At 42.5% G+C, this 25,217-nt stretch overlaps 1 protein-coding gene across 3 annotated transcripts in view; it reads left to right on the top strand.

Annotated features, from left to right (window-relative positions):
* The window catches only part of ulk4 (unc-51 like kinase 4), a 416,752-nt gene that overhangs the window by 182,655 nt on the left and 208,880 nt on the right, over positions 1-25,217 (top strand). For all 3 annotated transcript variants that reach the window (XM_059652139.1, XM_048563177.2, XM_059652146.1), the window contains 4 exons: positions 3,933-4,054; positions 7,298-7,354; positions 12,698-12,749; positions 18,327-18,421. In XM_059652139.1, coding sequence (XP_059508122.1) covers positions 3,933-4,054; positions 7,298-7,354; positions 12,698-12,749; positions 18,327-18,421 — 326 coding nt within the window. The remainder of the gene's footprint in view (positions 1-3,932; positions 4,055-7,297; positions 7,355-12,697; positions 12,750-18,326; positions 18,422-25,217) is intronic.

The following is a 25,217-nucleotide window of genomic DNA, read 5'->3' as shown; positions in this document are numbered from 1 at the left end:
GTCTGCATTAGCAGATATTCATTCTCCTTGACTGACCATTATCCACTCTTATGCCCAACTGTTTTTCTGTCTCTTTGGGTTCTAACTCCCCCTATTATTTACTCCATAACCCCTCCTCCCATCCTATCTTCTGTACAAAAAAAAAACTTTTTCCCAGCTACCATCAGTTTCTGAAGATGGGTCACTGGACCCAAAGCACAAAGAACAAAGACAATTACAACACAGGAACAGGCCCTTCGGCCCTCCAAGCCTGTGCCGATCAAGATCCTCTCTCTAAATGTTATCTTTGATTTCTTTTCACAGTTGGTGCCTGACATGCTGAGATTTTCCAGGAACTTCGGTTTTTGTTGGGACTGATGCATTTTATTAGGATAATGCTCCTCTATCTTTGTGTTGCAGTGCATCTGGCAGGTACAATAGAACAAAAAGGGATGGACACATTTTATTCAGTTTTGAATGCAAAAATGGCACAGGTAGCAAGCCAGCCATGATAAATTCAGATCAGAATTTATTTATAAGTCACCAAAGCATCTTCAGCCAAATTCCTCCTTTAGGTTGGTCACAAGCCATATTCACATATCCCTGTTATCATTGATAATGGGAACTGCAGATGCTGGAGAATTCCAAGATAATAAAATGTGAGGCTGGATGAACACAGCAGGCCAAGCAGCATCTCAGGAGCACAAAAGCTGACGTTTCGGGCCTAGACCCTTCATCAGAGAGGGGGATGGGGAGAGGGAACTGGAATAAATAGGGAGAGAGGGGGAGGTGGACCGAAGATGGAGAGAAAAGAAGATAGGTGGAGAGAGTATAGGTGGGGAGGTAGGGAGGGGATAGGTCAGTCCAGGGAAGACGGACAGGTCAAGGAGGTGGGATGAGGTTAGTAGGTAGATGGGGGTGCGGCTTGGGGTGGGAGGAAGGGATGGGTGAGAGGAAGAACCGGTTAGGGAGGCAGAGACAGGTTGGACTGGATTTGGGATGCAGTGGGTGGGGGGGAAGAGCTGGGCTGGTTGTGTGGTGCAGTCGGGGGAGGGGACGAACTGTGCTGGTTTAGGGATGCAGTAGGGGAAGGGGAGATTTTGAAACTGGTGAAGTCCACATTGATACCATATGGCTGCAGGGTTCCCAGGCGGAATATGAGTTGCTGTTCCTGCAACCTTCGGGTGGCATCATTGTGGCAGTGCAGGAGGCCCATGATGGACATGTCATCTAGAGAATGGGCGGGGGAGTGGAAATGGTTTGCGACTGGGAGGTGCAGTTGTTTGTTGCGAACTGAGCGGAGGTGTTCTGCAAAGCGGTCCCCAAGCCTCCGCTTGGTTTTCCCAACGTAGAGGAAGCCGCACCGGTTACTTTGGATGCAATATACCACATTGGCAGATGTGCAGGTGAATCTCACCCCTATCCCAGGCCCCAAGATGACATTCCACATTAAGCAGAGGTTCACCTGCACATCTGCCAATGTGGTATACTGCATCCACTGTACCTGGTGTGGCTTCCTCTACATTGGAGAAACCAAGCGGAGGCTTGGGGACCGCTTTGCAGAACACCTCCGCTCGGTTCGCAACAAACAACTGCACCTCCCAGTCGCAAACCATTTCCACTCCCCCGCCCATTCTCTAGATGACATGTCCATCATGGGCCTCCTGCACTGCCACAATGATGCCACCCGAAGGTTGCAGGAACAGCAACTCATATTCCGCCTGGGAACCCTGCAGCCATATGGTATCAATGTGGACTTCACCAGTTTCAAAATCTCCCCTTCCCCTACTGCATCCCTAAACCAGCCCAGTTCGTCCCCTCCCCCCACTGCACCACACAACCAGCCCAGCTCTTCCCCCCCACCCACTGCATCCCAAATCCAGTCCAACCTGTCTCTGCCTCCCTAACCGGTTCTTCCTCTCACCCATCCCTTCCTCCCACCCCAAGCCGCACCCCCATCTACCTACTAACCTCATCCCACCTCCTTGACCTGTCCGTCTTCCCTGGACTGACCTATCCCCTCCCTACCTCCCCACCTATACTCTCTCCACCTATCTTCTTTACTCTCCATCTTCGGTCCGCCTCCCCCTCTCTCCCTATTTATTCCAGTTCCCTCTCCCCATCCCCCTCTCTGATGAAGGGTCTAGGCCCGAAACGTCAGCTTTTGTGCTCCTGAGATGCTGCTTGGCCTGCTGTGTTCATCCAGCCTCACATTTTATTATCCCTGTTATCATTTTCAGTTTAGCCTTTGTCAAAAATCTGAAGTTGTTTAACAAAATCAACAGCAAAGTTCATGGTGAATGATTGGTCCACTGTTGAACAGTTGGGAAACGAAAGTATTGGAGTTTCTCTCTGGGATCATTCTGCAAGGCATCCAGTAGCTTCCACCAGATCTGGGACAATGCGCATGCTTCATTCTCCAACCATTTCCCTTGCACAATTGGTTGTCATTCAGAAATTAGATTATATCAGTGCTGCTTAGAGGGAGAGAAGGAGTAGGAAGAAATTTAAATGCCAGTGAAATGCAATGTTATTCAGGAATTACAGTCAAATGAGTCATTATCCTATCTACTGCTAACCGAATGCATCACCCAGAAAGGAAATACTTTGAGCTAACAGAGCAACATTATCTATGGCCAGTTCTGTGGTTCTGAAAATGATATTAAATCCGTTTCAGAAATAATGGGAACTGCAGACGCTGGAGAATCCGAGATAACAAAATGTGGAGCTGGATGAACACAGCAGGCCAAGCAGCATCTCAGGAGCACAAAAGCTGACATTCAAGGGTCTCGGCCCGAAACGTCAGCTTTTGTGCTCCTAAGATGCTGCTTGGCCTGCTGTGTTCATCCAGCTTCACACTTTGTTATCTCTTATATTAAATCTGTTTCCCTCCGCATAGATGCTGCCAGACCTTCTGAGTTTCACCGCTACTGTTTGTTTTTATTTCCGATTTCCACTGTATTTTCTTTTTATTATTTGAGGCATCTGATTCATCAGGGAGAGTGTGGCAGAATTGTGAAACATGCTGCACAAGAGTCTGTAGACCGAGCACGGGCAGAAACTCCTAACAAAATTAAGCTGGGGAAATTGTCCACAGTGCCTTGGCAAATGCTTTTACCTCAGCCAGCATCACAGAAACATTATCCAGTCATTTTCTAATTGCTGTTTATTGGAGCTTGCTGTATACAAATTGGCTGCTGCATTTCCAATGCTATGACAGTGATTACAAGAATACTTAATTAACTATAAAGCAGCATTTGATTTCTCGATTTTATAAATTACAGCCTGATTTACAAGCATCCAACTTGCAAACATGCTTCCTTAAGTGGTTGTAATTTAAAAGCCTTGACATACAAACATTTCCCCCACTTATGAGCAGCTTTTCATTGCCCTGCATTGTGTTTGGACTTGTGTACGAACTAACTTGCGAAAGAATCCAGATCAGATCCCATTGTTAACTGTGGGACTATGTGCAAATTTGAATCTTCCATGCTCGCCGCCTTTCAATTTCAGAACACATCCTCTGGTTCTAACGTTCTGGATATGGTGAAACTTATTATAATGTTCTACATGTTTAGTTCATTTACATTCTTAAAAGAAAAAGTCTGATCACTTGTCAGTTTTTTTCAGTGAGAATATGCCCAATTTGGGTCATATCTACTTTTCATAGTCCAAGTACTTCATCCCCGAAGTTATTCTGGTGTCTGTTTTCTCTATCTTTAAATAAGTTGAAATGTGAAATATGGCCAGTGCATGTCATTAACTCTATTTGGATGCCAGAATAATGTATAATTTGCTAAGTTTGCTTCACAGTTTCAGATCAGTATTGGCCCTTGAAAACCTCTGATGACTTTATTAATTTATCAGCTGGACAATAAATGGAAGCTATTTTAGCAATCATTTCATTCTTGGAGCTGAACTAATTAACAACTTAGAAATTATTTATCTAATAGGTGGTGTTCTCTCTGCACTGTGTAATGTTTCTGGGCGCAAGCATCCATCAACAATTCAAGCAAAACATTTGAAGACATGCCTACCAATGATGCCTGTTATGCTCCATCTTGTGACAGCTCAGGTACTCTAATTGAGGCACTCATCTGGTAACTGAGATGAGAAAAAAGTTTGATCATTAAAGGCTCCAAATGGTGAAGAATCAAATTTAATTTGTGTTTGTGTTCTCTCTCCCTCTCTCACACACTCTCATAGCCAACAAATTAATTTAAATAGTAAGCAGAAACCTGTGCATTACCTTGTTATATCTGAAATATCTCCCAACCTTGTAGTTCTGCAGAATGGAAGATAATCGTGCAAATCTCCAGACGATTCTCATATATGTGTGGGAATTGGGACTGAATAACAAAGTAAACTAAATGGCCCAGATCTCACCTACAGAGGAGTTGTCTGCCAGCTTCTGGGCCAGGAATCTTTCCAGTTGAAGTAATCTACTGCAGGCCATGAATCCAAATGAGAATACTAAAAAGAACCAATGATGCTGTAAATCAGGAACAAAAACAGAAGTTGCTGGAAAAGCTCAGCAGCTGTGGCAGAATCTGTGAAGAAGGATCAGTTAGCATTGCAGATTGGAACTGATGGTAGCAAGGTAAAATGTCATTTCATATGCAGAAGAAGTAATGTGGAGAGGGGATAAGAAGTAAATGATAGGTGGTGTTAAGAGTCCAAAGAGAGAGAAGAACACTTGTACAGACAAAGAAGTTGATAATGATCTGGCTAGGAGGGTGAATAGCTGTTAATGGGGACTGTTGGAGGTGAACACTAGGAGGTGAGTAATAGCAATGTTATATTTGTCCAACCATTCTTCTCTTTGGGCTCTATCCCCAAGCCTTGTTTACTCCTTAACCTCTCCTCCCACCCTATGCTCTGTATATAAACTGACATTTTCCTAGCTACCATCAGTTCTGAGGAAGGGTCACTAGACCCACAACATTAGCTCTGATTTTTCTACTGAGGCTGCCAGGCCATGAATCAATGTATCAGTGATAATGGGAACTGCAGATGCTGGAGAATCCAGCCTCACATTTTATCATGAATCAATGTAACCTACAGCAAAATGCATCAGCATTGAAACAATACTTCTTTTCCATGACAATTCCTGTGGTGTTGCAGGGTTTAAAGGTCGGGAAGCCATTTTCACACCTACTGAAGTTAGGCAAGTGTGACAGGTAAGTAAGGGTGTACAGTGATAGGTAGGTGAATAATTCAGGTCCCATGTGGGCAAGGCGTTAGGTAAGCGATGGGTAAAAGGTCGAGTGGAAGATGAATGTTAAGTGTAGCTTGGGTTAGGGTGGAGGCAGCTGTGGCTGTTGGGACTGCCTAGACGTATACTGTTCCAATGGGGGTAATCAAAGTCAAAAATCACAACACCAGATTATAGTTAAACAGGTTTGAAATTACAAGCGGTAGGAGAGCAGCCCTTTCGTTAGGTGCAGTGAGAGGAGAGCACACCCAGACACAGTTTACAGGCAGAGAGATCAAAAGATCTTACAACTGGTGTGAGTTGAGTGAACAAACCTAAAATGGCTCACTGACTGCCTCCTGTTGAATCTTTATTCATTCATACATTCTTGCATTCTGGAAATTGCAGAAGCAGTGTATGGAGAACTCTGTCAGAAAGGAGATGCAGGTTTTGATAGATTCTAGAATTTAAATCAATCTCAAGTCACTGCTCTGAGATAATTCAAAGATTTCACCAGTGTCTGCCTAACTTTCCAAACAAACAGGCAGAGCAATAGAAATATACAAAAAGGTGACATTTCAGGTCAGACATTGAATTGTAGGTATAAGGCCTTTTCCAGAATTGGTTTCAGAGTTTTAACCTGGAATCAGGCTGGTTTTGTTCCAAAAGCAGGAATTTAAGGGGTTGGTAAGGGTGGATATTCAAGTACAGTGATAGCTTTCTTGTTTTCAGTTCAGAAGTCTTGAAGGCAAAAGTAGTAATTACATATGGTCTCAATATAGTGGTTTCTAACTCCCCCATGAGCCCATATTTCTAACTGTACTGTCACAACTCTCACTTTGTGGAAAAAAGTACCAAGGCTAACACCAGGAAATGACATGTATTGGAAAATATTCAAAGGCAGGAGGTAATTGATGCAGGAACTTTGTGAAGGGAAAGAACATTCAAAGCCAATTCCAATGATTTCCTTTGATCTACTGACTTGAGTTCTTTTTTTTTAAATTATGTGGTAAACAGTTTAGTTTTGGTGATGCCAAAATTAAAATTTGAAATAATCATGTGCAAAACAAACCAAATATTTTTGTTAATGGAAAGTGTTAAAATTCCATCAAATTGTAAACTTACTGTTTCATTGCTACTTCTTTGAGACATTCCTAAAAGCCACTACTTTGACAAAATATTTGTCCATCTGGCCCAGTACCACCTCAGTATTAAAATTAGTTTTCAGATGCGTCTATAAAGCATTTTACTGCTTTAAAGGATGCAGTTTGTCGCTGAACTCCTTTGGTATTGCAAATAGTGAATCAAAATTAAGGGAAATATTCTAGTTAAGCAGTGATTTGGGTCAGGGAGTGTTAGAATTGGACCAAGAACAGGGAATAAATATATAACAGATAGCATGGGAAAAAGATTTCACAGAGGTGGGGAAAGGGAGGAAGAACACGAGAGGACAAAGTAGTTGATTTTGAAAAAGAAAACTGCTCATTGGGTTTAGACCTTATGCTCTCCATTGGTGGGTTTGAAGGCAGGTAAAATCCAGCATGTGGCCTTCTGCCTACCTATCTACTCGGTCATCCCTCCAACCTGACTGAAATGTAAGTGATGTGTGGGTGTCCTGTTGGGCCGATTGACCGCAGCTTGAGTTGTTACCTGCAGTGAAGGGAGGCCCAAACCGTATGGGAAACTCAGCAGCTTCAGCTGTAGGGGCTGAAATCAGACAGTGTGCTGGCCTTCAGGAGGCACCTGGGCCTAGCAGTCCTAACTCTCTCAAGATCATTCCCTCCTTTCAACCCTAACCCTCCCCGTGGTGTTTTGATCCCAGCCTCCCAAACCTCATCCACTTACTCACAAAGGCACTGGCGGCAAACATTAGAAAGGTAACTCATTGAGATGGAACATGATAAAGCAGTCCTTGTTGAGAAGGTTTGGGGTGCTCAATTCAGCATTCAATGGCCTAGTAAGTTGAAACAATGTAATTTACCCGGGCTCTGAGGCAAACCCAATAGCTGTAATGGGATCTGTGCTGCTGAGCATGACAGTGTTATGGATGCTTAAGATTTTGCAGATGCTGTCATTAAGAAATAGTGTTGCTGAAATATGAACCATGAACAATCTATTTTTCAGATATTTAGACCCCAGATTGTCACTGAGGAATTTCTTGTCAACTGTGGCGCGTTGCTAGTAAGTAAAGAATTACCAATCATTGTAATTGATTTTCCAATGAAGGAATTAGCTTGGGTTTAAATATTATGCCTGATGACATCCCAAACCATTCAGAGTCAATCATTTACTTTTGACGCCCACAAGCCATAAATGCAAAATTAAGTAAATAATTGATTTATTCTGAAGAATTACCGCATCCTACATTTAAAAAATAGAGTAAAGCTATCCCCTCTTCCATAAGGAATAAATAAAAATTTCACCTTTTTATAATAAAATGTTGTGAATTATCACACTGTAGTCATAATAATTGCTGCTCCTCCATACAAGCTTCTAGACTGGTTTCTGACATTTTCGATGGATCTGCACAACTTCCACGGCATTTAGTGACTCCACTATTCCTCCTCTAAATGAGGATAGCTTTGTAATTCCCTTTCAGTCAAATCTGGACTGACTGTTGTGTGACTGGGATGGATTCTGTTAACATGACTTGCATTTAGCTATCTGTTACTCACTGAATTTTGATAGAGATATCACCCTACTTTTATCAGGAAGTGTTGCTGTAGTTTTGATCATGAGTTGCATTTCCTCTAGTTAGTTCTTTTAAAAATAGACTGTTAACCTTGCTGTAGTACAGATGCAAATAAATTACTGAGTAAATAGAGTTTGCCAGCAGTAAGACATGCTATTTGCGCCAAGTCCTTCCACAAGTTCAACCCCATTTCCCACTCACTGATACACAGCAACTCATCACTTGGTTTAATTGTATTGCAGCAGTCTTCACAGCTGCTTCACTAACTTTCCATGAAATGAATTTTTGAATGGATTGGAATAGTGAAGCCACTTCTAACTATTGCCTTCAATAATATTTAGAAACACTATTTTTGCAGTCACTGTTTTGCAAATCCTTGACTCGGCATAAAAATGGAAATATGATTACAAACTGCCTGAATATTGAATTCAAAAATTAGGTCTTTAGTTCAATAATGCTGGAAATCAGAAATTGCTACAGAAACTGCAATAACTCACCAGTCCAAAGAAAGACCTAAGCTCTGGTACAGATGTGGGTGTTGGAGTAGCTTTAATTGCTCTCACTTTATCTTTCAATGGATGTAATTCGGCCTTGTCAATTCTTGTAGCCTGAGTCATTGAGATGTCTAGCATGGAAACAGATCCTTTGGTCCAGCTCATCAATGCTGGCCATATATCCCAAATTAATCTGACCCTATTTGTTAGCTTTTGGCCCATATCCCTCTAAGCCTTCCAATTCATATGAAGGGTCTAGGCCCGAAACGTCAGCTTTTGTGCTCCTGAGATGCTGCTTGGCCTGCTGTGTTCATCCAGCCTCACATTTTATTATCTCATATCCCCATCCTGATGCTTTTTAAATGTTATAATTGTGCCCACCTCCACCATTTCCTCTGGCAGCTTCCTCCATTCATGCACCACCCTCCACATGAAAAGGTTGCCCCTTAGGTGCCTTTTAAATCTTTCCCCTCTCACCTTAAATGCACGCCCTCTAGTTTTGGGCTCCCTACCCTGGGGAAAACCTCGACCATTCACCCTATCCATGCCCCTCATGATTTTATAAGCATCTATAAAGGTCACCCCTTGGGGTGCCTGAAACACATTTTTCCTTTCTAAGGTGTACACCCAGCTGAGAGAAACGTCAGAGGACTGTGTTCAAGTTCTCCAAGTACTCCTTATTGATCTTCCCTCTGATTAACACATCATCTAGATAAATGGCGACCTGGAGAGATATTGAAAATGTTCTCCATTATCTGCTAAAAAATTGCACAAGCTAACAATACCTCAAATGGCAGTCCCGTGTGTTGTACAGACCCTTATTGGTAATAATTGTAGCATACTTTTGGGAATTTTCACCTGATAATATTTGCAAGGATGAATAGCTCATGTCCATCTTTAAGACCGGCAGCATATTACCCCCTCCCCCTCCCCCTCCTCTCCGCCTCCACATGCGTATAAACCCTCAAGGAATTGGGTATTTAGCCAGCTGTGAAAAACAGTTTACCATTTAAAATCCCCAGAAAAGATGAACTGACCAGTCCAGCTAAGGAAAGAGCAGCACCGGTCATGCCAATTATGAAGCTCAACAGGTTTTCTTCACTTTCTAGGCTTCTGATATCTGCCTCTACTTCTGCCTGTAAGGCAAGTTACACAGGGCGGACCTTGCAGAAATGTGAAATTGCTTCCTGGTCAACGTGTAAGGTGGCCTTGGCTCCTTTGATAGTCCCTACGCAGTCCTGAAGAACCGTTGGGTATTTAATCAGGGCTTCATTCAGACAGGCATTTTCTAATCGAGAAATGTTGATCAAATCTAGGTGATTCTTTCTGAACCAAATTCACCCCATCAACTTGGGCATGAGCCTTTTACTACAATCAGTTATAACTGGACCAACTGCTCCTCAGAAGAGACCAGAACTGAAGTTATACCCTTAACCTGGAAAGCGAAGGTATCATCAAACCAATCCAGTTAAGGAAATTGCAGCACTGGTTGTACCAATTATGAAGCCCGATGGGTCAGTTCACCTTTTCTGGGGACTTTAAACATACAGTCCCTCATATAGAAGGTTTATATGTAAAGTGGGGGTGTGCTGTTCTTCATGAAGCTGGACAGGAGCCATTCATACATGCCCCATCGTAGGTTGTCAGTCTAGCCAAGATCTTGCCCAAATTTAAGATTGGAGTCCACAGTGAATTTTATTAAGGATTAGTTCTGAGATCACTGAAATGGCCGCTGTAGTATCAACCTCCATTAGAACTGGGTGACTATTTAATCAGATGTTTATTTTGACTGGTTCTGATTTGGATGTTGCTACATAATTTAACTATTCCAAACTAGATGTATGTGTGCTCTCCGGAATACTGGTCTTGGAGTTCTCTTTCTCAGCTTAAGTCCAGTAGGACCCTTCTCCTGTCTCGAGTCTGCATACTGGCAGCAACTACAATGGCTGGCCAGTCCCAATCCTACGGAGATTTTAACCATTTGGCAGTGGCTTGGCTTTGTTTTAGGGTTTTGCAGTTAGCTGACCTAGAGTACCTACCTCCATTCAGATTGAGTCATGAATGCAGCTCTGCAACTGCCTTTACTGAAGGGGGGTTTCTCCAAGCCCAGTCAGACTGACAAAGGTGTCGACTTCTATTGAAATAGCCTGCAACCTATATGCTCTCTTGCCACATTTTTCAATGTGAATGTCAGTTGTAGTGCTATTTGAAGTCCAGTTGGGCTGCAGCTAGTAGGTACTTTTGCATGGTTACATCATTAATCCCACATACCAAACAAACAATCTCTCAGCATCCTGAGAAGGATTAAACCAAAGTCACATGCCTCTACCAATCATCTTAACCAAGTCAAAAATCCTGATACAGATTTCTCTGGTTTCAGAATTGCCAAGTAAAACCAATAGCATCTCAGAATTAGTGGAAGCTTGGCATTGTTTATATTCCTTAACTAAATCCATCAAATTTTGAAAGGTTTTAGTATCTGGTGTCTCAGGGAACATTAAGTTCCTAATAACTGAAGCAGTTGCAGGTCTACAGGTTGTCTGGAGAATTACTCACTGCTTTTCATTTGCCTGGAAAAAATAACACTTTCTTCCCACATACTGAGCCAATCTTCAACAGCAGGATTGAAGAAGTTATGCTTTCTAAATAACAGCACAATGCCATAAATGCTTAGCCCGACGCAAAGAAGACTGTTGCAAACAAATTTCTTTAGACGCATTTTTCCCCCCCCTCTCACCACCACTGAAATAACACCAGAGTCTGGAATCCAGTCACCCAGTCATTATGCATCTACACATGCATAATGTTTGACACTGGTCTGACTTCCTCAGAGTCAGCTGAGTGAACAGAACCTCTGACACATTTACATCTGTCAGCCAAGGATGCCTGATTGGACAAGGTTAACAGCTCTAATTAAGGAACTCATATTCTGTGAGATCCACATGGCAGACCTCATTACAATCAATACAAACAGATGTTAAGCTAACTGGCCTATAGTCGCCTTTGTTCCTCGCTCCCTTTTGGTTTCATTGATTACATACAAGGTGTTACATTGGCAGTTTTCTGATCCTCTGAGAATTTTCCAGAGTCTTTGGATTCTTGAAGATTATAACAGTGCATTCACTATATCTGCAGCTACTTCCTTTAAAATCCTTAGATGCAACCCATCAGGTCCGAGGGTCTTATTGGGCCCATTAGCTTCCCTCGTACTTTTTCTCAATTGATAGTTAGTACATTTATTTCCTCCTCCCTGTTGAGTTCCATTAGCCCCTTCATTATTTCATATGTTTGTGATGCTTTTAATATACTCTACTCTGAAGGCTGGTGCAAAGTATTTGTTAACTCCTCTGCCATTTCCTGGCTCACCATTCTCATTTCACTAGTCCTGGTTCTCTAAGAGCCTAATGATCACTGTTATTTCTCTTTTCCATATATATTTGAAAAATCTTTTATTATATTTTTATAGTACTCACTAGTTTGCCTTACTTGTTTATTTTCTCTCTCATTTTTATTTTGGGTCATTCTTTGTTGACTTTTAAAACTTTCCCAGGCCTCTGGCTTATCACTAATCTTTGCCACATTGTGTATTTTTCTTTCAATTGATAATTTACTTAATTTCCCTGGTTAACCATAGTTGGTTTAACCCCTTCCTAGAATCCTTCTTCCTCACTGGGATATATCTTCAGTGTGAGTCATGGGCTTTTTTATGAAATGTTTGGCATTGTCCAACAGCTGCCTTTTCTGCAAAACTCCTTTCCCAATCGGTGAGTCATAGCCTATCCATTCATGGCAACATCCTGGTAAATGTTTTTTGAATCCTCTCCAATTTAATAATATTCTCCCTCTAACAGGGCAACCAGAACTACACGCAGTACTCTAGAACAGGCCCCACCAACTCTGTGACACCATGTCCGAAAAATAATTTATATTACATTTATTTTCAAAATTTCAGGTAATGGTACTGTTTGTAGATCCTAACAAGGCATTCACACCTTGCAGCACTAGATATCCTAGTTATTAGCAATTGGATTTGTTTCTCTTTTAAAGTTCCTCATTTTTGCCAGTTAATGTTCACCTTGGAGCTCCAGCACTTGTCACTGTTAACATGGAAAGACTCGACTTGAAAAAGGAAGTTATTTTCTGTGTCGAGCATGATAGCTGCTGAAATCATTGGCAGAACAGTGGGCATAATATCTAGGGTCAAAAGTTTGAGAAATAAATAATTTTTAGATTTAATAATTGTTAGCCTGTTAAATTATTTGTTTACAACAAAAATAATGAGGACTATCCCATTTCAAAATATCTCATCATAACCGTTTTGTGTTGGCTTGTTTTCAGAATCACATTAAATCTATTGATTTGGGAGAGACAAATTTAGAAAGTGCAGTAGGTAAGTACGTTACTTAAATTTAAGGCGAAATGTAAATCCTGTTTTCCTGCATTTTTCCTGTTATTTCATATAGACTGGTTACTGACATCATAGCATGGGATGTGAGAGAAATGCAGAAATGTTCTTAAAATAAGATAAATGTGTCTTGAACTGGTCGTAACTTTCCCTTACCATTCAGATGACTTGGTGCTAAGTTACAACTACAGTCTTTTGGCACAGATCACAGAGACAAATGTCTTATCTGAGGAGAATTCAGAGAGTTGTGAATCTTTGGAATTTTCAACCCCAGAGGCCTGTGGAAACTCAATCACCAAGAATGTTTAGAGATTGACAAATTTCAAAATACCAATGATATAAAGGAATTTGGGGATAGTGTGCAGAAAAGCCATTGAAGTAGAGATCAGCCATGATTGTAAGGAGTAGCTAAATAGTCTATTTCTTTGTTCCTGATTACTGGCGACTGTAATTCAAAAGTATTTCTTTGGTTGTAAGACACTTTAGGACATCCTGTGGTCATGAAAGACTCCATGTAATTGTAAGTTTTTCTTTTCTTTTTGGTGTCAGCCAGAGTTGTGTCACATTTCAGCTTAAAGTTTCATAAATATTTTAAAACAGCCCCAAAGATCTGCTGGGTCATAAGGTTGGTACTTTGGGACTTGACTTTTCAGTCCTCTTCATCTTGCTGCTTGATTTCCTTTCGGTCTGATTTGGGTCCTTGAAACAAGTCCAGCATCAACTTCTTGAAATGTCCCTGTATTTGGACTCTCCACAAGCATAACTGTAAGAAGCAAAGTCGGAAGGTTGAGACCACCACCTTCTGGTGTACTTTAATTTGTTTGGTGTCTGGTTTGCATTGCTGCTCTCCAAAGAAGTCCTGAAATTCTCGGAGTGTTGACAGGATTCAGATCTGGCTTAGTAGGCCATTGGTACTATTTTGCTGACATTTGTCATTCCTGCCTTCAATACCTCCAAACCTGACACTTCTTCCACATTCTACCTTTCGTACACTTGAAGTCATCTAAAAATCTGTGCTTATTTCTTAACTCAGACAAATTCCTGATTATCTCTCATCCCTGCACTCACTGACCTATGTTGACTCCTGATCAAACAACTGCCTTGATTTTAAAATTCTTATCCTGTTTTATATCCTCTATGGCTTTGCCCTTCCTTACCACAGTAATCCTCCTCAGTCTCAGTAACCTACCAAAAATACCTGGCCTCTCACACTTCTCTGATTTTAACCATTTCACTATTGGTGACCATCCTTTCAGTCTTTCTTGCTTTCAGTGGCGGGAGTGGAGAGAACGCGAGCCAGGGTGTCGTTGACAAAGTGAGGGCTTTTCTTTATAAAACCTTGCCTCGTGCAACAGCTGCCTTCTTACTTTTCAACGGCAGGAGTGAAGAGAATGCGACCCAGGGTGTAGTTGCAAAGGTGAGGCTTTTTCCTTATAAAAGCTTACTTCGTGCAGCAGCAGCCTTCTTGCTTTTCAGCGGCGGAAGTGGAGAGAACGTGAGCCAGAGTGTCATCAGGAAGGTAAGGCCTTTTCCTTATAAAAACTTACTTGGAGCAGCAGCGGCCTTCTTGCTCTTCAGCGGCGGGAGTGGAGAGAACACGAGCCAAGAAGGAACTAATATATTCAGGCATTGGCAACCAGCAGCCATGGTACTCATTGGTACAGATGGCATAGGTAGAAAAAGGACTGAGAATGTGAAAAATGAGTACAGGGAGTTGGGTTGGAAGCTGAAGTCCAGGACAAACATGATAGTTATCTCTGGATTATTACCAGCAGCACATGATAACGAGGTAAGAAATAAGGACAAAGTGCAGCTAAACATGTGGCTACAGGGCTGGTGTAGGAGGGAGGGCTTCCATTAAATGCATAATTGGAGCACATTCTGGGGAAGGTGGGACCTGTACTGTAAGGACAGGTTGTACCTGAACCTGAAGGACATAAATATCCTGGGAGGGAGGTTTGTCTGAGCTATACGTGATGGTTTAAACTAGATTGGCAGGGGGTGGGGAACTGGATTTGTAATTCAGAGGATGAGGCATTCAGCATTCCAACAGACACAACAGGGAGTGAGGTTGTTAATAAAGAAATGCGGTCGATGGAGCATAATTGTGGACACATGGGTGGTTTGAGATGGTATACCCCAATGCCAGAAGTATCAGAAATAAGACAGGTAAACTTAGAGCAAAGGTCAGTACTTGGAACCATGATGTTGTGGCCATTACAGAAACTTGGGTAACTCAGGGACAGGAATGGTTGTTGGAAGTTCCAGGATTTAGATGCTTTAAAAGAAAGAGGGAGGGTGGTAAAAGAGGCAGGAAGTGGCATTGCTAGTTGGGGCTAGTATAGCAGCTACTGAAAGGCAGTTCGAGAATGATATGTCTACAGAGTCAGTTTGGTTTGAGGTCAGGAACAAGAAAGGAGCAGTCACTTTGTTGGGGGGTTTTTACAGACTCCCTAATAGTTGCAGAGAAGTGGAAGAGTGGATTGGGAGGCATATACTGGAAAGGTACAGAAGTCACAGGGTCATAGTCATGGGTGATTTCAACTTTCCAAATATTGATTGGAAACTTTTTAGTTGTAATAGTTTATATGGAGCACATTTTGTCCATTGCATTCAGGAAGCATTCATGACAAAGTTTGTAGGTCCAACATGAAGAGAGGCCACTTTGGATTTGGTGCTTGGCACTGAATCGGGCCAAGTGTTAGACCTGTTGGTAGGAGAGCATTTTGGCGGCAGCAATCATAACTCTGTTACTTTTACAATAGTCATGGAAAAGGATAGGTACACACAGCAGGGTAAGGCTTATAATTGGGGGAAGGGTAATTACAATTCTGTAAATTAGGCAAGAACTGGGTAACATAAAATGGGAACAGATGCTGTCAGGGAAGAACGTACTGTGTGTGCTCGATATGTTTGTCCCTAGCAGACAGGGAAGATGCGGTCGAGTGAGGGAGCCTTGGTTCTCAAGAGAGGTTGAACGACTGGTTAAGAGGAAGAAAGACGCTTATATAAGGTTTAGGAAACAAGGAACAGAAAAGGCTGTAGAGGGATACAAGTTATCCAGGAAGGAGCTGAAGAAAGAGCTTAAGAGAGCTATAAGGGTGTAGCAGGTGTACCTTGGCAGGTAGAATCAAGGAAAATTCCAAGGCTTTTTACACGTACAAGGGGAATAAGTGAATGACCAGAGAAAGGGTAGGGCCGATCAAGGATTGTAAAGGGAATTTGTGCACGGAGCCTAAAGAAATAGGAGAGGTCCTTAATGAATACTTTTCTTGGGTATTCACAACTGAGAGGGACCTAGTTGTAGATGAGGAAGGTGTGAAACAGGCTGGTAGGCTAGAGGAGGTCAATATTAGTAAGGAAGATGTACTAAGAATTTTGAGGAACTTCATGATAGATAAGTCCCCCAGGTCTGATGGGATTTATCCAAGGATTCTACGGGAAGCAAGTGAAGAGATTGCAGGGCCTTTGACGATGATATTTTTGTCCTCATTGTCCACGGGTGTAATGCTGGAAGATTGGAGAGAGGCAAACATCATTCCCTTGTTCAAAAAAAGGAATAGGGATCACCCCAGAAATTACAGACCAGTTAGTCTTACGTCAGTGGTGGTCAAATTATTGGAAAGGGCTCTGAGAGATAAGATTTATGATCCCTTGGATAGGCACAGTTTCATTCATGATAGCATGGATTTGTGAGGTGTAGATCATGCCTCACAAACCTTATTGAATTCTTTGAAGAGGTGAGTAAACACATGGATGAAGGTAGAACAGTGAATGTGGTATACATGGATTTAAGTAAGGCGTTTGATAAGGTTCCATGGTAGGCTCATGCAGAGGGTAAGGATGCATGGGATAGGGGGAAACATGGCAGATTGGATTCAGAATTTGCTGACCCTCAGAAGACAAAGGGTGGTGGTGGATGGAAAATATTCAACATGGTGCTCAGTTATGAGTGGTGTACTACATGGATCTGTTCTGGGTCCTCTTCTATTTGTGATTTTTGTAAATGATTTGGATGAAGCAATGGAAGGGTGGATTAGCAAGTTTGCCGATGATACAAAGGTGGGTCGAGTTGTGGATAGTGTGAAGGGCTGTTCTAGGTTACAAAGAGACATTGATAGGATGCAGAGCTGGGCTGAGAAGTGGCAGTTGGAGTTTAACCCTGAAAAGTGTGAGGTGATTCATTTTGGAAGGACAAATTTGAAAGCAGAATACGGGGTTAATGGATAGATTCTTGGCAGTGTGGAAGAGCAGAGGGATCTTGGGGTTCATGTCCACTGTTCCCTGAAAGCTGCCACCCAGATGGATAGAGTTATTAAGCAGGCGTATGGTGTGTTAGCTTTCATTCATAGAGGGATTGAGTTCAGTAGCGGTGAAGTTATGCTCCAGATATACAAAAGCCTGGTTCCGCCACATCTGGAGTATTGTGTCCAGTTTTGGTCACCTCATTACAGGAAAGATGTGGAAGCGTTGGAAAAGTTGCAGAGGAGATTTACTAGGATGTTGCCTGGAATGGAGGGAAGGCCTGACGAGGAAAGGTTGAGAGAGCAAGGGCTTTTCTTTTTAGAATGACGAAGGAGGAGAGGTGACTTGACAGAGGTGTATAAAATACTCAGAGGTATAGATAGAGTGGACAGCAGGAGACTTTTTCCTCGGGTGGAGGTAGCTATTACAAGGGAGCATAGTTTTAAAGTGAGTGGAGGTAGAGAAAGGAGAGATGTCAGAGGTAGGTCCTTTACTCAGAGAGTGGTAGGGGTGTGGAATGCATTGCCAGAGAGGGTAGAGGAGTCGGCCGCATTTGGGCCATTTAAGTGGCTATTAGATAGGCATATGGATGATAGTATAAGGTAGGGTTGGAGGTTAGATAGATCTTACTTAGGTTTAGGGTAAAAGTTCGGCATAATATCGTGGGCCGAAGGGCCTGTACTGTGTTGTACTGTTCTATGTTCTATGTTCAGTCACCTGGTGTCTAGGCTGTAGAATCTCATCCCAACACCCTTTTTGTTAGTATTTTCTTTTACTTGTTAAAACCACCAGTTGACCAAGCTTTTGGTCTTCTGGCATCATGTGACCTTGTGAGTCAGTGTCATGTTTTGTTTTGTAGTACTCCTGTAAAGCACCTGGGGACGTTTTACTGCATCAAAAATGCTATATTAATTCAAGTTCACCTTATTTGTGGCCCCAGCCTCAGGTCAGAAAAACTGACATGGGCTCAGTAGTTGTTTTGTGGGCATCAACAATATTTGTTCCTTTGCCAAATGGCTATTTAGCTTTATCATAACCTGCAACACAGCAACCTATATAGCTTCAACATTAGAAGATACTGGCTGACCAGCCAGCTGAAATTACATAAATGATCACAGACCCTGCAATGACCTGGAATCTTTTGCTTAGTTGCAAGTTGAAATAACAAGAAATACATCTGGAGCCTGTGTTCTGTTTGTACTTAGAGTAAAATTTGACAGGATGATAAAGACTCACATGCAAGATATATGTTTAGTGCTTTTCAGAATATATACGTTTAAATATACTTTTAAAGTATACTTTTAAATTCAACCTTAGGTCAAGCAGGTTCAGAAGAACTTATCAGAACAGTTTTCTCATCATGGGAAGCTATTATTCAGCATCCAATGCTACTGACTACCTATCATTCTACAGTGAGTAATACATATCAACATGTACAAGTAAATGTGTGTGTGAGCAATATCTGTCGATTTTGATCCTGAAAGTACATATTACTAATTTAATAAAACAACCATGCAGGTCAGACATCATTCACCATGGAGCATCATTTATGTTTCACATTGTTGTAAACACAGCAGAACCACTTTGTTGTAATATGTGACCAGATGTGATAGCGATTAGGATAGGACCTCTGCCTAATTTTCATTCCTCTAACCAATTGCAGAATCTATTCTACCACCCAAGACTGAAACCAACTACCTCAGCACAACACAGGGATGGAAAATGGAACTCTCTTCACCTGTGACTCAAGTGCTGTCACTGCCCTAATCAGCTACACACTGCAGTACACAGTGGTTCTTTGTAGCTAATTGGTCAATTAATAAAGTTGTTCCAGCCCAACTACCAACTTTGTATAACAAACTCAATGATAAGGTAGTTGTAATCTCTTTCACATATATGCCACATGTGTCTCTTGTTTCTTAAAGAACTGTGGATGCTGGAAATCAGAAACAGAAACAGAAATTGTTGGGAAAATTCAGCAGGTCTGGCAGCATCTGTGGAGAGAAATCAGAGTTAATGTTTTGGGTCCAGTAACTCTTTCTCAAAACAGGAAGAGCTACTGAATCTGAAGCGTTAACTCTGATTTCTTTTTCACTGTTGCCGCCAGACCTCCTGACCTTTTCCAGCAATTTCTGTTTTTGTGTCTCTTGTTTCAGATTTTTACCAAACTTTAAAGAACCGTAATGTGTTGGCTGGTTTCGATCTATGGAGAAAGCGCTCAAGAGAATTTGGGCAACCGTCTAAAAACTGCTGTTAGATAATTTATAGCTTTTCGCTTTGCAGGGGAACAGACCACCCTGTCAGTTGTAAATCTCCATTTCAAGCACTGGCCCACAACTTCCCCCAATCCTGTAAATCCTTGTGCACCCATCTTGTATTTCCAGCACCTACTAATTGGTCAAGTAAATAGCTGTCTGCAAGAAAACAAACTGAGAATCAAAACAGAAGCTTTTAACATGCGGTTGTAATGTTCCCAACAAAATAACAAGAAGCTAATCCTCAAAGTTGTATTCAGCTTGCTTTGAATTGTGTAAGAGGCCTAAGAACCAAAAGAGATAATGGAAACTGCAGATGCTGGAGAATCCGAGATAACAAAGTGTGGAGCTGGATGAACACAGCGGCCAAGCAACACCTTAGGAGCACAAAAGCTGATGTTTCGGGCCTAGACCCTTCATCAGAAAAGGGGGATGGGGAGACGGTTCTGAAATAAATAGAGAGAGATGGGGAGGCGGATCAAAGATGGATAATGGAAAATCCAAGATAATAAAGTGTGAAGCTGGATGAACACAGCAGGCCAAGCAGCATCTCAGGAGCACAAAAGCTGATGTTTCGGGCCTAGCCCCTTCATCAGAGACGGGGATGGGGTGAGGGTTCTGGAATAAATAGGGAGAGAGGGGGAGGCGGACCGAAGATGGAGAGAAAAGAAGATAGGTGGAGAGGAGAGTATATGTGGGGAGGTAGGGAGGGGATAGGTCAGTCCAGGGAAGACGGACAGGTCAAGGAGGTGGGATGAGGTTAGTAGGTAGGAAATGGAGGTGCGGCTTGGGGTGGGAGGAAGGGATGGGTGAGAGGAAGAACCGGTTAGGGAGGCAGAGACAGGCTGGGCTGGTTTTGGGATGCAGTGGGGGGAGGGGACAAACTGGGCTGGTTGTGTGATGTGGTGGGGCAAGGGGAGATTCAACCAGCCCAGTTCGTCCCCTCCACCCACTGCATCCCAAAACCAGTCCAACCTGTCTCTGCCTCCCTAACCTGTTCTTCCTCTCACCCATCCCTTCCTCCCACCCCAAGCCGCACCTCCATTTCCTACCTACTAGCCTCATCCCACCTCCTTGACCTGTCCGTCTTCCCTGGACTGACCTATCCCTTCCCTACCTCCCCACCTATACTCTCCTCTCCACCTATCTTCTTTTCTCTCTATCTTCGGTCCGCCTCCCCCTCTCTCCCTATTTATTCCAGAACCCTCACCCCATCCCCCTCTCTAATGAAGGGTCTAGGCCCGAAACGTCAGCTTTTGTGCTCCTGAGATGCTGCTTGGCCTGCTGTGTTCATCCAGCTTCACACTTTATTATCTTGGGAACTGCAGATGCTGGAGAATCCATTATCTCTGGATGGTGGAGAGGAGACAGACAAGTTAAAGGGGTGGGGATGGAACCTGTCGAAGGCAGCAGAAAAACTGCGCGATGTCCAAATGTGACTGGTAGGCAGGTGCTGAGGAAAGTGATGTGGCTGTGGTACCTGGTTTGCTTTAGGAAACATGGTCGAGCAGTTTCAAGGCCGAAGAGATTACAAGAGAGTTGCACCTGCCTACCAGTCACGTTTGGACATCGAGCAGTTTTTCTGAAGAAGGGCCCTGACCCGAAACAACAGCTTTCCTGCTCCTCTGATGCAGCCTGGCCTACTGTGCTCCTTCAGCTCCACACTGTGCTATCTAAGGTAAGTGGTATATTGGCCTTCATAATGAGAGGGTTTGAGTACAGGAACTGAGATGTTTTGCTGTAATTATATGGGGCCTTGGTGAGACTGCACCTGGAGTATTGTGCGCAGTTTCAGCCTCTTTATCTGAAGAAGGATGTTCTGGCTATGGAAGGAGGTCAACAAGGGTCTACCAGACTGAATCCTGGGGTAGAAGGACTGATAACTGAAGATAGGCTGAATCAGTTAGGATTACATTCACTGGAGTTCAGAAGAATGAGAGGCAATCTCATAGAAGCCAACAAAATTCAAACAAGACTAGACAGATTAAAGATAACAAAGTGTGGAGCTGGATGTACCCTTCTTCAGAAAAGGCCCGAAACACCTGCTTTCCTGCTCCTCTGATGCTGCTTGGCCTGCTGTGTTCATCCAGCTCTATACCTTGTTATCTCAGATTCTCCAGCATCTGCAGTTCCTACTATCTCTCGACAGATTAAAGCTGGGAGGATGTTTCCAATGGCTGGGGAGCCCAGAACAAGGAGTCACTCAGTCTATGGATATGGGATAGGCCATTTAGGACTGAGATGAGGAGAAATGTCTTCACCCAGAGAGCGGGGACCCTGTGGAATTTACTGCCACAGAAAGTGGTGAGGCCAAAATATTGAAGGTTTTCATGAAGGAGTTAGTTTTTGTTCTTAGGGCTAAAGAGATCACAAGGTGTGGGGGGAGAAAGCAGGAACAGGGGACTGAGTTGGATGATCAGCCATGATCATATTAAATGGCGGAGCAGGCTCGAAGGGCTGAATGGCCTACTCCTGCTCCTGCTTTCTATGTTGCTCTATGTTACTATATTTTCTTATGTAACAAGACCAACACGGCTTCAAATATAATTCATTGATTGTGGAGATCTTCAGGTCACTCGTGAGGGAAAGTAAGATACTACATCAATTGAAGTTCTTTCTTTTCATGTTGATACCATCAATCTTTAACATGGAGTAAACTGGCTTTCATTTTCTACCACATAGCTGTAAAATTTCTTTCAAGTATGAACTTTCCTAAATTCCTTAATATCCTTGTACTAGCTCACAACCATATGATACTTTTACATTGTGCTCATTTTTTAAAATCATTTCCGACTATGGCATTATCACTTTCTCTCTCCAAAATCCTTCTCCATAATCTCTGCACACATTGCTTCACATGTGTTCTCTATTTAGCAGAGGTAAGATACATTTACTATGAGGTGAGATTGAAGAAGTATTAGTTCCTCCCACACTTTGCATGCTCTGCCTAATGAGAAGTGTCAAAAATAATCACTCATAAACCTAGCAGACTCTTGTTCGATCTCACTAGGCCAGTAACTAAATACTTAAGACGTTGTGTGTAACTTAATGGTTGCATTCATGAGTATCTACCAAACCCTTATTGTTCATAGCTCTATGGAATAAATAGTCACTGAAAACAACAAATCAAACTAGCACCAATTATGTGTGTCTGAATCTGACCATTTGACCTAGTTAGCTTATATTGGTGTTAATGCACAAAATAAACCTTCCAACCCTTTTTGGTTAAAGGATGTTTACTGTAATTGGAGTGTTAATCATTAATTTATTTAATTTAAATTAATTTGTAAAACAATTTATCTTCCATAAACAGTTTACAAGTGTTACTAGAACATAGAACATAGAACATAGAACAGTACAGCACAGAACAGGCCCTTCAGCCCACAATGTTGTGCCGACCATTGATCCTCATGGATGCACCCTCAAATTTCTGTGACCATATGCATGTCCAGCAGTCTCTTAAATGACCCCAATGACCTTGCTTCCACAACTGCTGCTGGCAACGCATTCCATGCTCTCACAACTCTCTGCGTAAAGAACCTGCCTCTGACATCCCCTCTATACTTTCCACCAACCAGCTTAAAACTATGACCCCTCGTGCTAGCCATTTCTGCCCTGGGAAATAGTCTCTGGCTATCGACTCTATCTATGCCTCTCATTATCTTGTATACCTCAATTAGGTCCCCTCTCCTCCTCCTTTTCTCCAATGAAAAGAGACCGAGCTCAGTCAACCTCTTTTCATAAGATAAGCCCTCCAGTCCAGGCAGCATCCTGGTAAACCTCCTCTGAACCCTCTCCAAAGCATCCACATCTTTCCTATAATAGGGCGCCCAGAACTGGACGCAGTATTCCAAGTGCGGTCTAACCAAAGTTTTATAGAGCTGCAACAAGATCTCACGACTCTTAAACTCAATCCCCCTGTTAATGAAAGCCAAAACACCATATGCTTTCTTAACAACCCTGTCCACTTGGGTGGCCATTTTAAGGGATCTATGTATCTGCACACCAAGATCCCTCTGTTCCTCCACGCTGCCAAGAATCCTATCCTTAATCCTGTACTCAGCTTTCAAATTCGACCTTCCACTTTAATGCCGAGCCACATATAGAGTATTGAACCAGATGTCCAAAAACTTGGCTGAAGAAGAACGAATTAAAAGGCTGTAGTGAGGTTGAGAGTCAAAAAGATTTAAGGAAGGAGTTTCAGAGCTTAGGGTCTTGACACTGATTTAATATAAGTTATAGTAATAGATACAGCAAATCGGTTTCCTATGACCTGGAGTCCTAAAATCAAGCTAATTTAGTTTTGGCATTCAATTTACTCATCATTGTAAGATGTTACACGATGACAGCGTGGAAAGAAAATATCATCTTGGTGGAATAAGGAATTCCAGTTACCCTCTCATTGTGATGATGATTGTTTGCAGAAATGCATTTGTACAAAGTATCTTGCCTGACTTCTCATGTGACCTCTACCATCACTGTAACTGCATTCACTTTAGTTTGTGGCAGCTGTTAAAGCACATTATATGAAACATCATGTCAGATATGTGAAGCTAGGTCTGACAGACTGAGTGAATTCTCAGAGCTGTAAGAGAACTAGCTGCTACTTTAAAAAAAAATTAAAGCTGCAATCAGCAACTTTTCAGTACTGTTAAAATGGCCTATTGCTGTGGAAATGAAAGAAGATGTGAGACAGAACTGACTTTTTTTCCAATTTTATTGGCCAAACTATGGACTGAATCTAAATTTTTTTCCCTTAAGTATGAATTGCATGGAGTTTTTTGAAGGGATTCCCACAATAAGGCCTCGTGAGGTTTCTTGCCATACAGTATCAAACATAGTTCATCAACTTCCTACCGTTCCCTATGACGTCCTTCACATCTGATTCTGGTCCTCCCTTACCAGCAGAACTTGCCACACACCAGATATCTGCCAAAAGACCTGTATTCTTCACATCTGTGCCATCTTTGAGAGGCCAGTGATCACCTCCTCAAGTATTGGCAAGTTATGCCTTAGCAACGACAACGCTATGCTGATCATGACTCAGAGCTAGCATGGCTGACACTCACTTGCGTGTACAACCCAATCTCCATCACAAGTTGCTGCTTCACCACTATGTCATGCAGTTTACTTGCCCTCAAGTACCTCCCATCTGAAGACTCTCTCTAAGTCAGTGTTACTGTTTTGTCTTCTCCCAGTGGTCATCTGCATCTCTCGTTGTCCAAATGGGGGAGCAAACTATGCAAACAAGTATTCACACAAGTCCAAAACGAGTTCTTATTGACAACCAGCAAAGTGAAAGAAGGGAAATGAATTCGGTCTGCTGTTCACATCCGCAATGTGAACCAAATGTCACAGTCCATGATGTTATTCTGCACCCACCTAGCATCCACTAGTACCAGGTGTCAATCAGTTCCTCTCTGCCTTACAGCTTCCACTTCAGCTGAACATTTTCATCCTCCTCGTTGGAAGACTGCTCCCATTCCTCTGGTTTCTCACCATCTATCACATCACCTTCTTGCTTGCTCTGATTGTACAGAACATGGCATGGCAAGATGTTCAGACTACATTTGGGGACATCCCCTACCAGACTCCTCCAAGCTGCAGAACCATCTTCACCAAGGCTATTGTCTATTACACCACAGCCCTGATTGTAATGTGCACCAATTTGGTGAAGATACTGCACCAGTGTTTTGACCAGGACATCTTGTATCCAAAAGGGAGAGGCTGCTGTGCTCTGATCCCCCTTTTTTGTCCCAGACCCACGTCAACCATTCCACTTTCCATTGCATTCATGAAAGCTCATTGTCATACTTAATGACAAATGATGCAACGATATTCCATTCATCCCACAACCCCCTGGAAGTTCCACAAATGAGGAGTGCTTTTGGGAGTATTGATGGTCTTTTGCTCTGAGTGAAGTGCTAACACATTAACTAGCATAGAAGGCAAA

This window comes from Stegostoma tigrinum, chromosome 2, assembly GCF_030684315.1.
Source record: "Stegostoma tigrinum isolate sSteTig4 chromosome 2, sSteTig4.hap1, whole genome shotgun sequence".
Classification (NCBI taxonomy): Eukaryota; Metazoa; Chordata; class Chondrichthyes; order Orectolobiformes; family Stegostomatidae; genus Stegostoma; species Stegostoma tigrinum.
The sequence above is the reverse complement of the archived record's forward strand: the minus strand, read 5'-3'. Positions and strand labels throughout refer to the sequence as shown.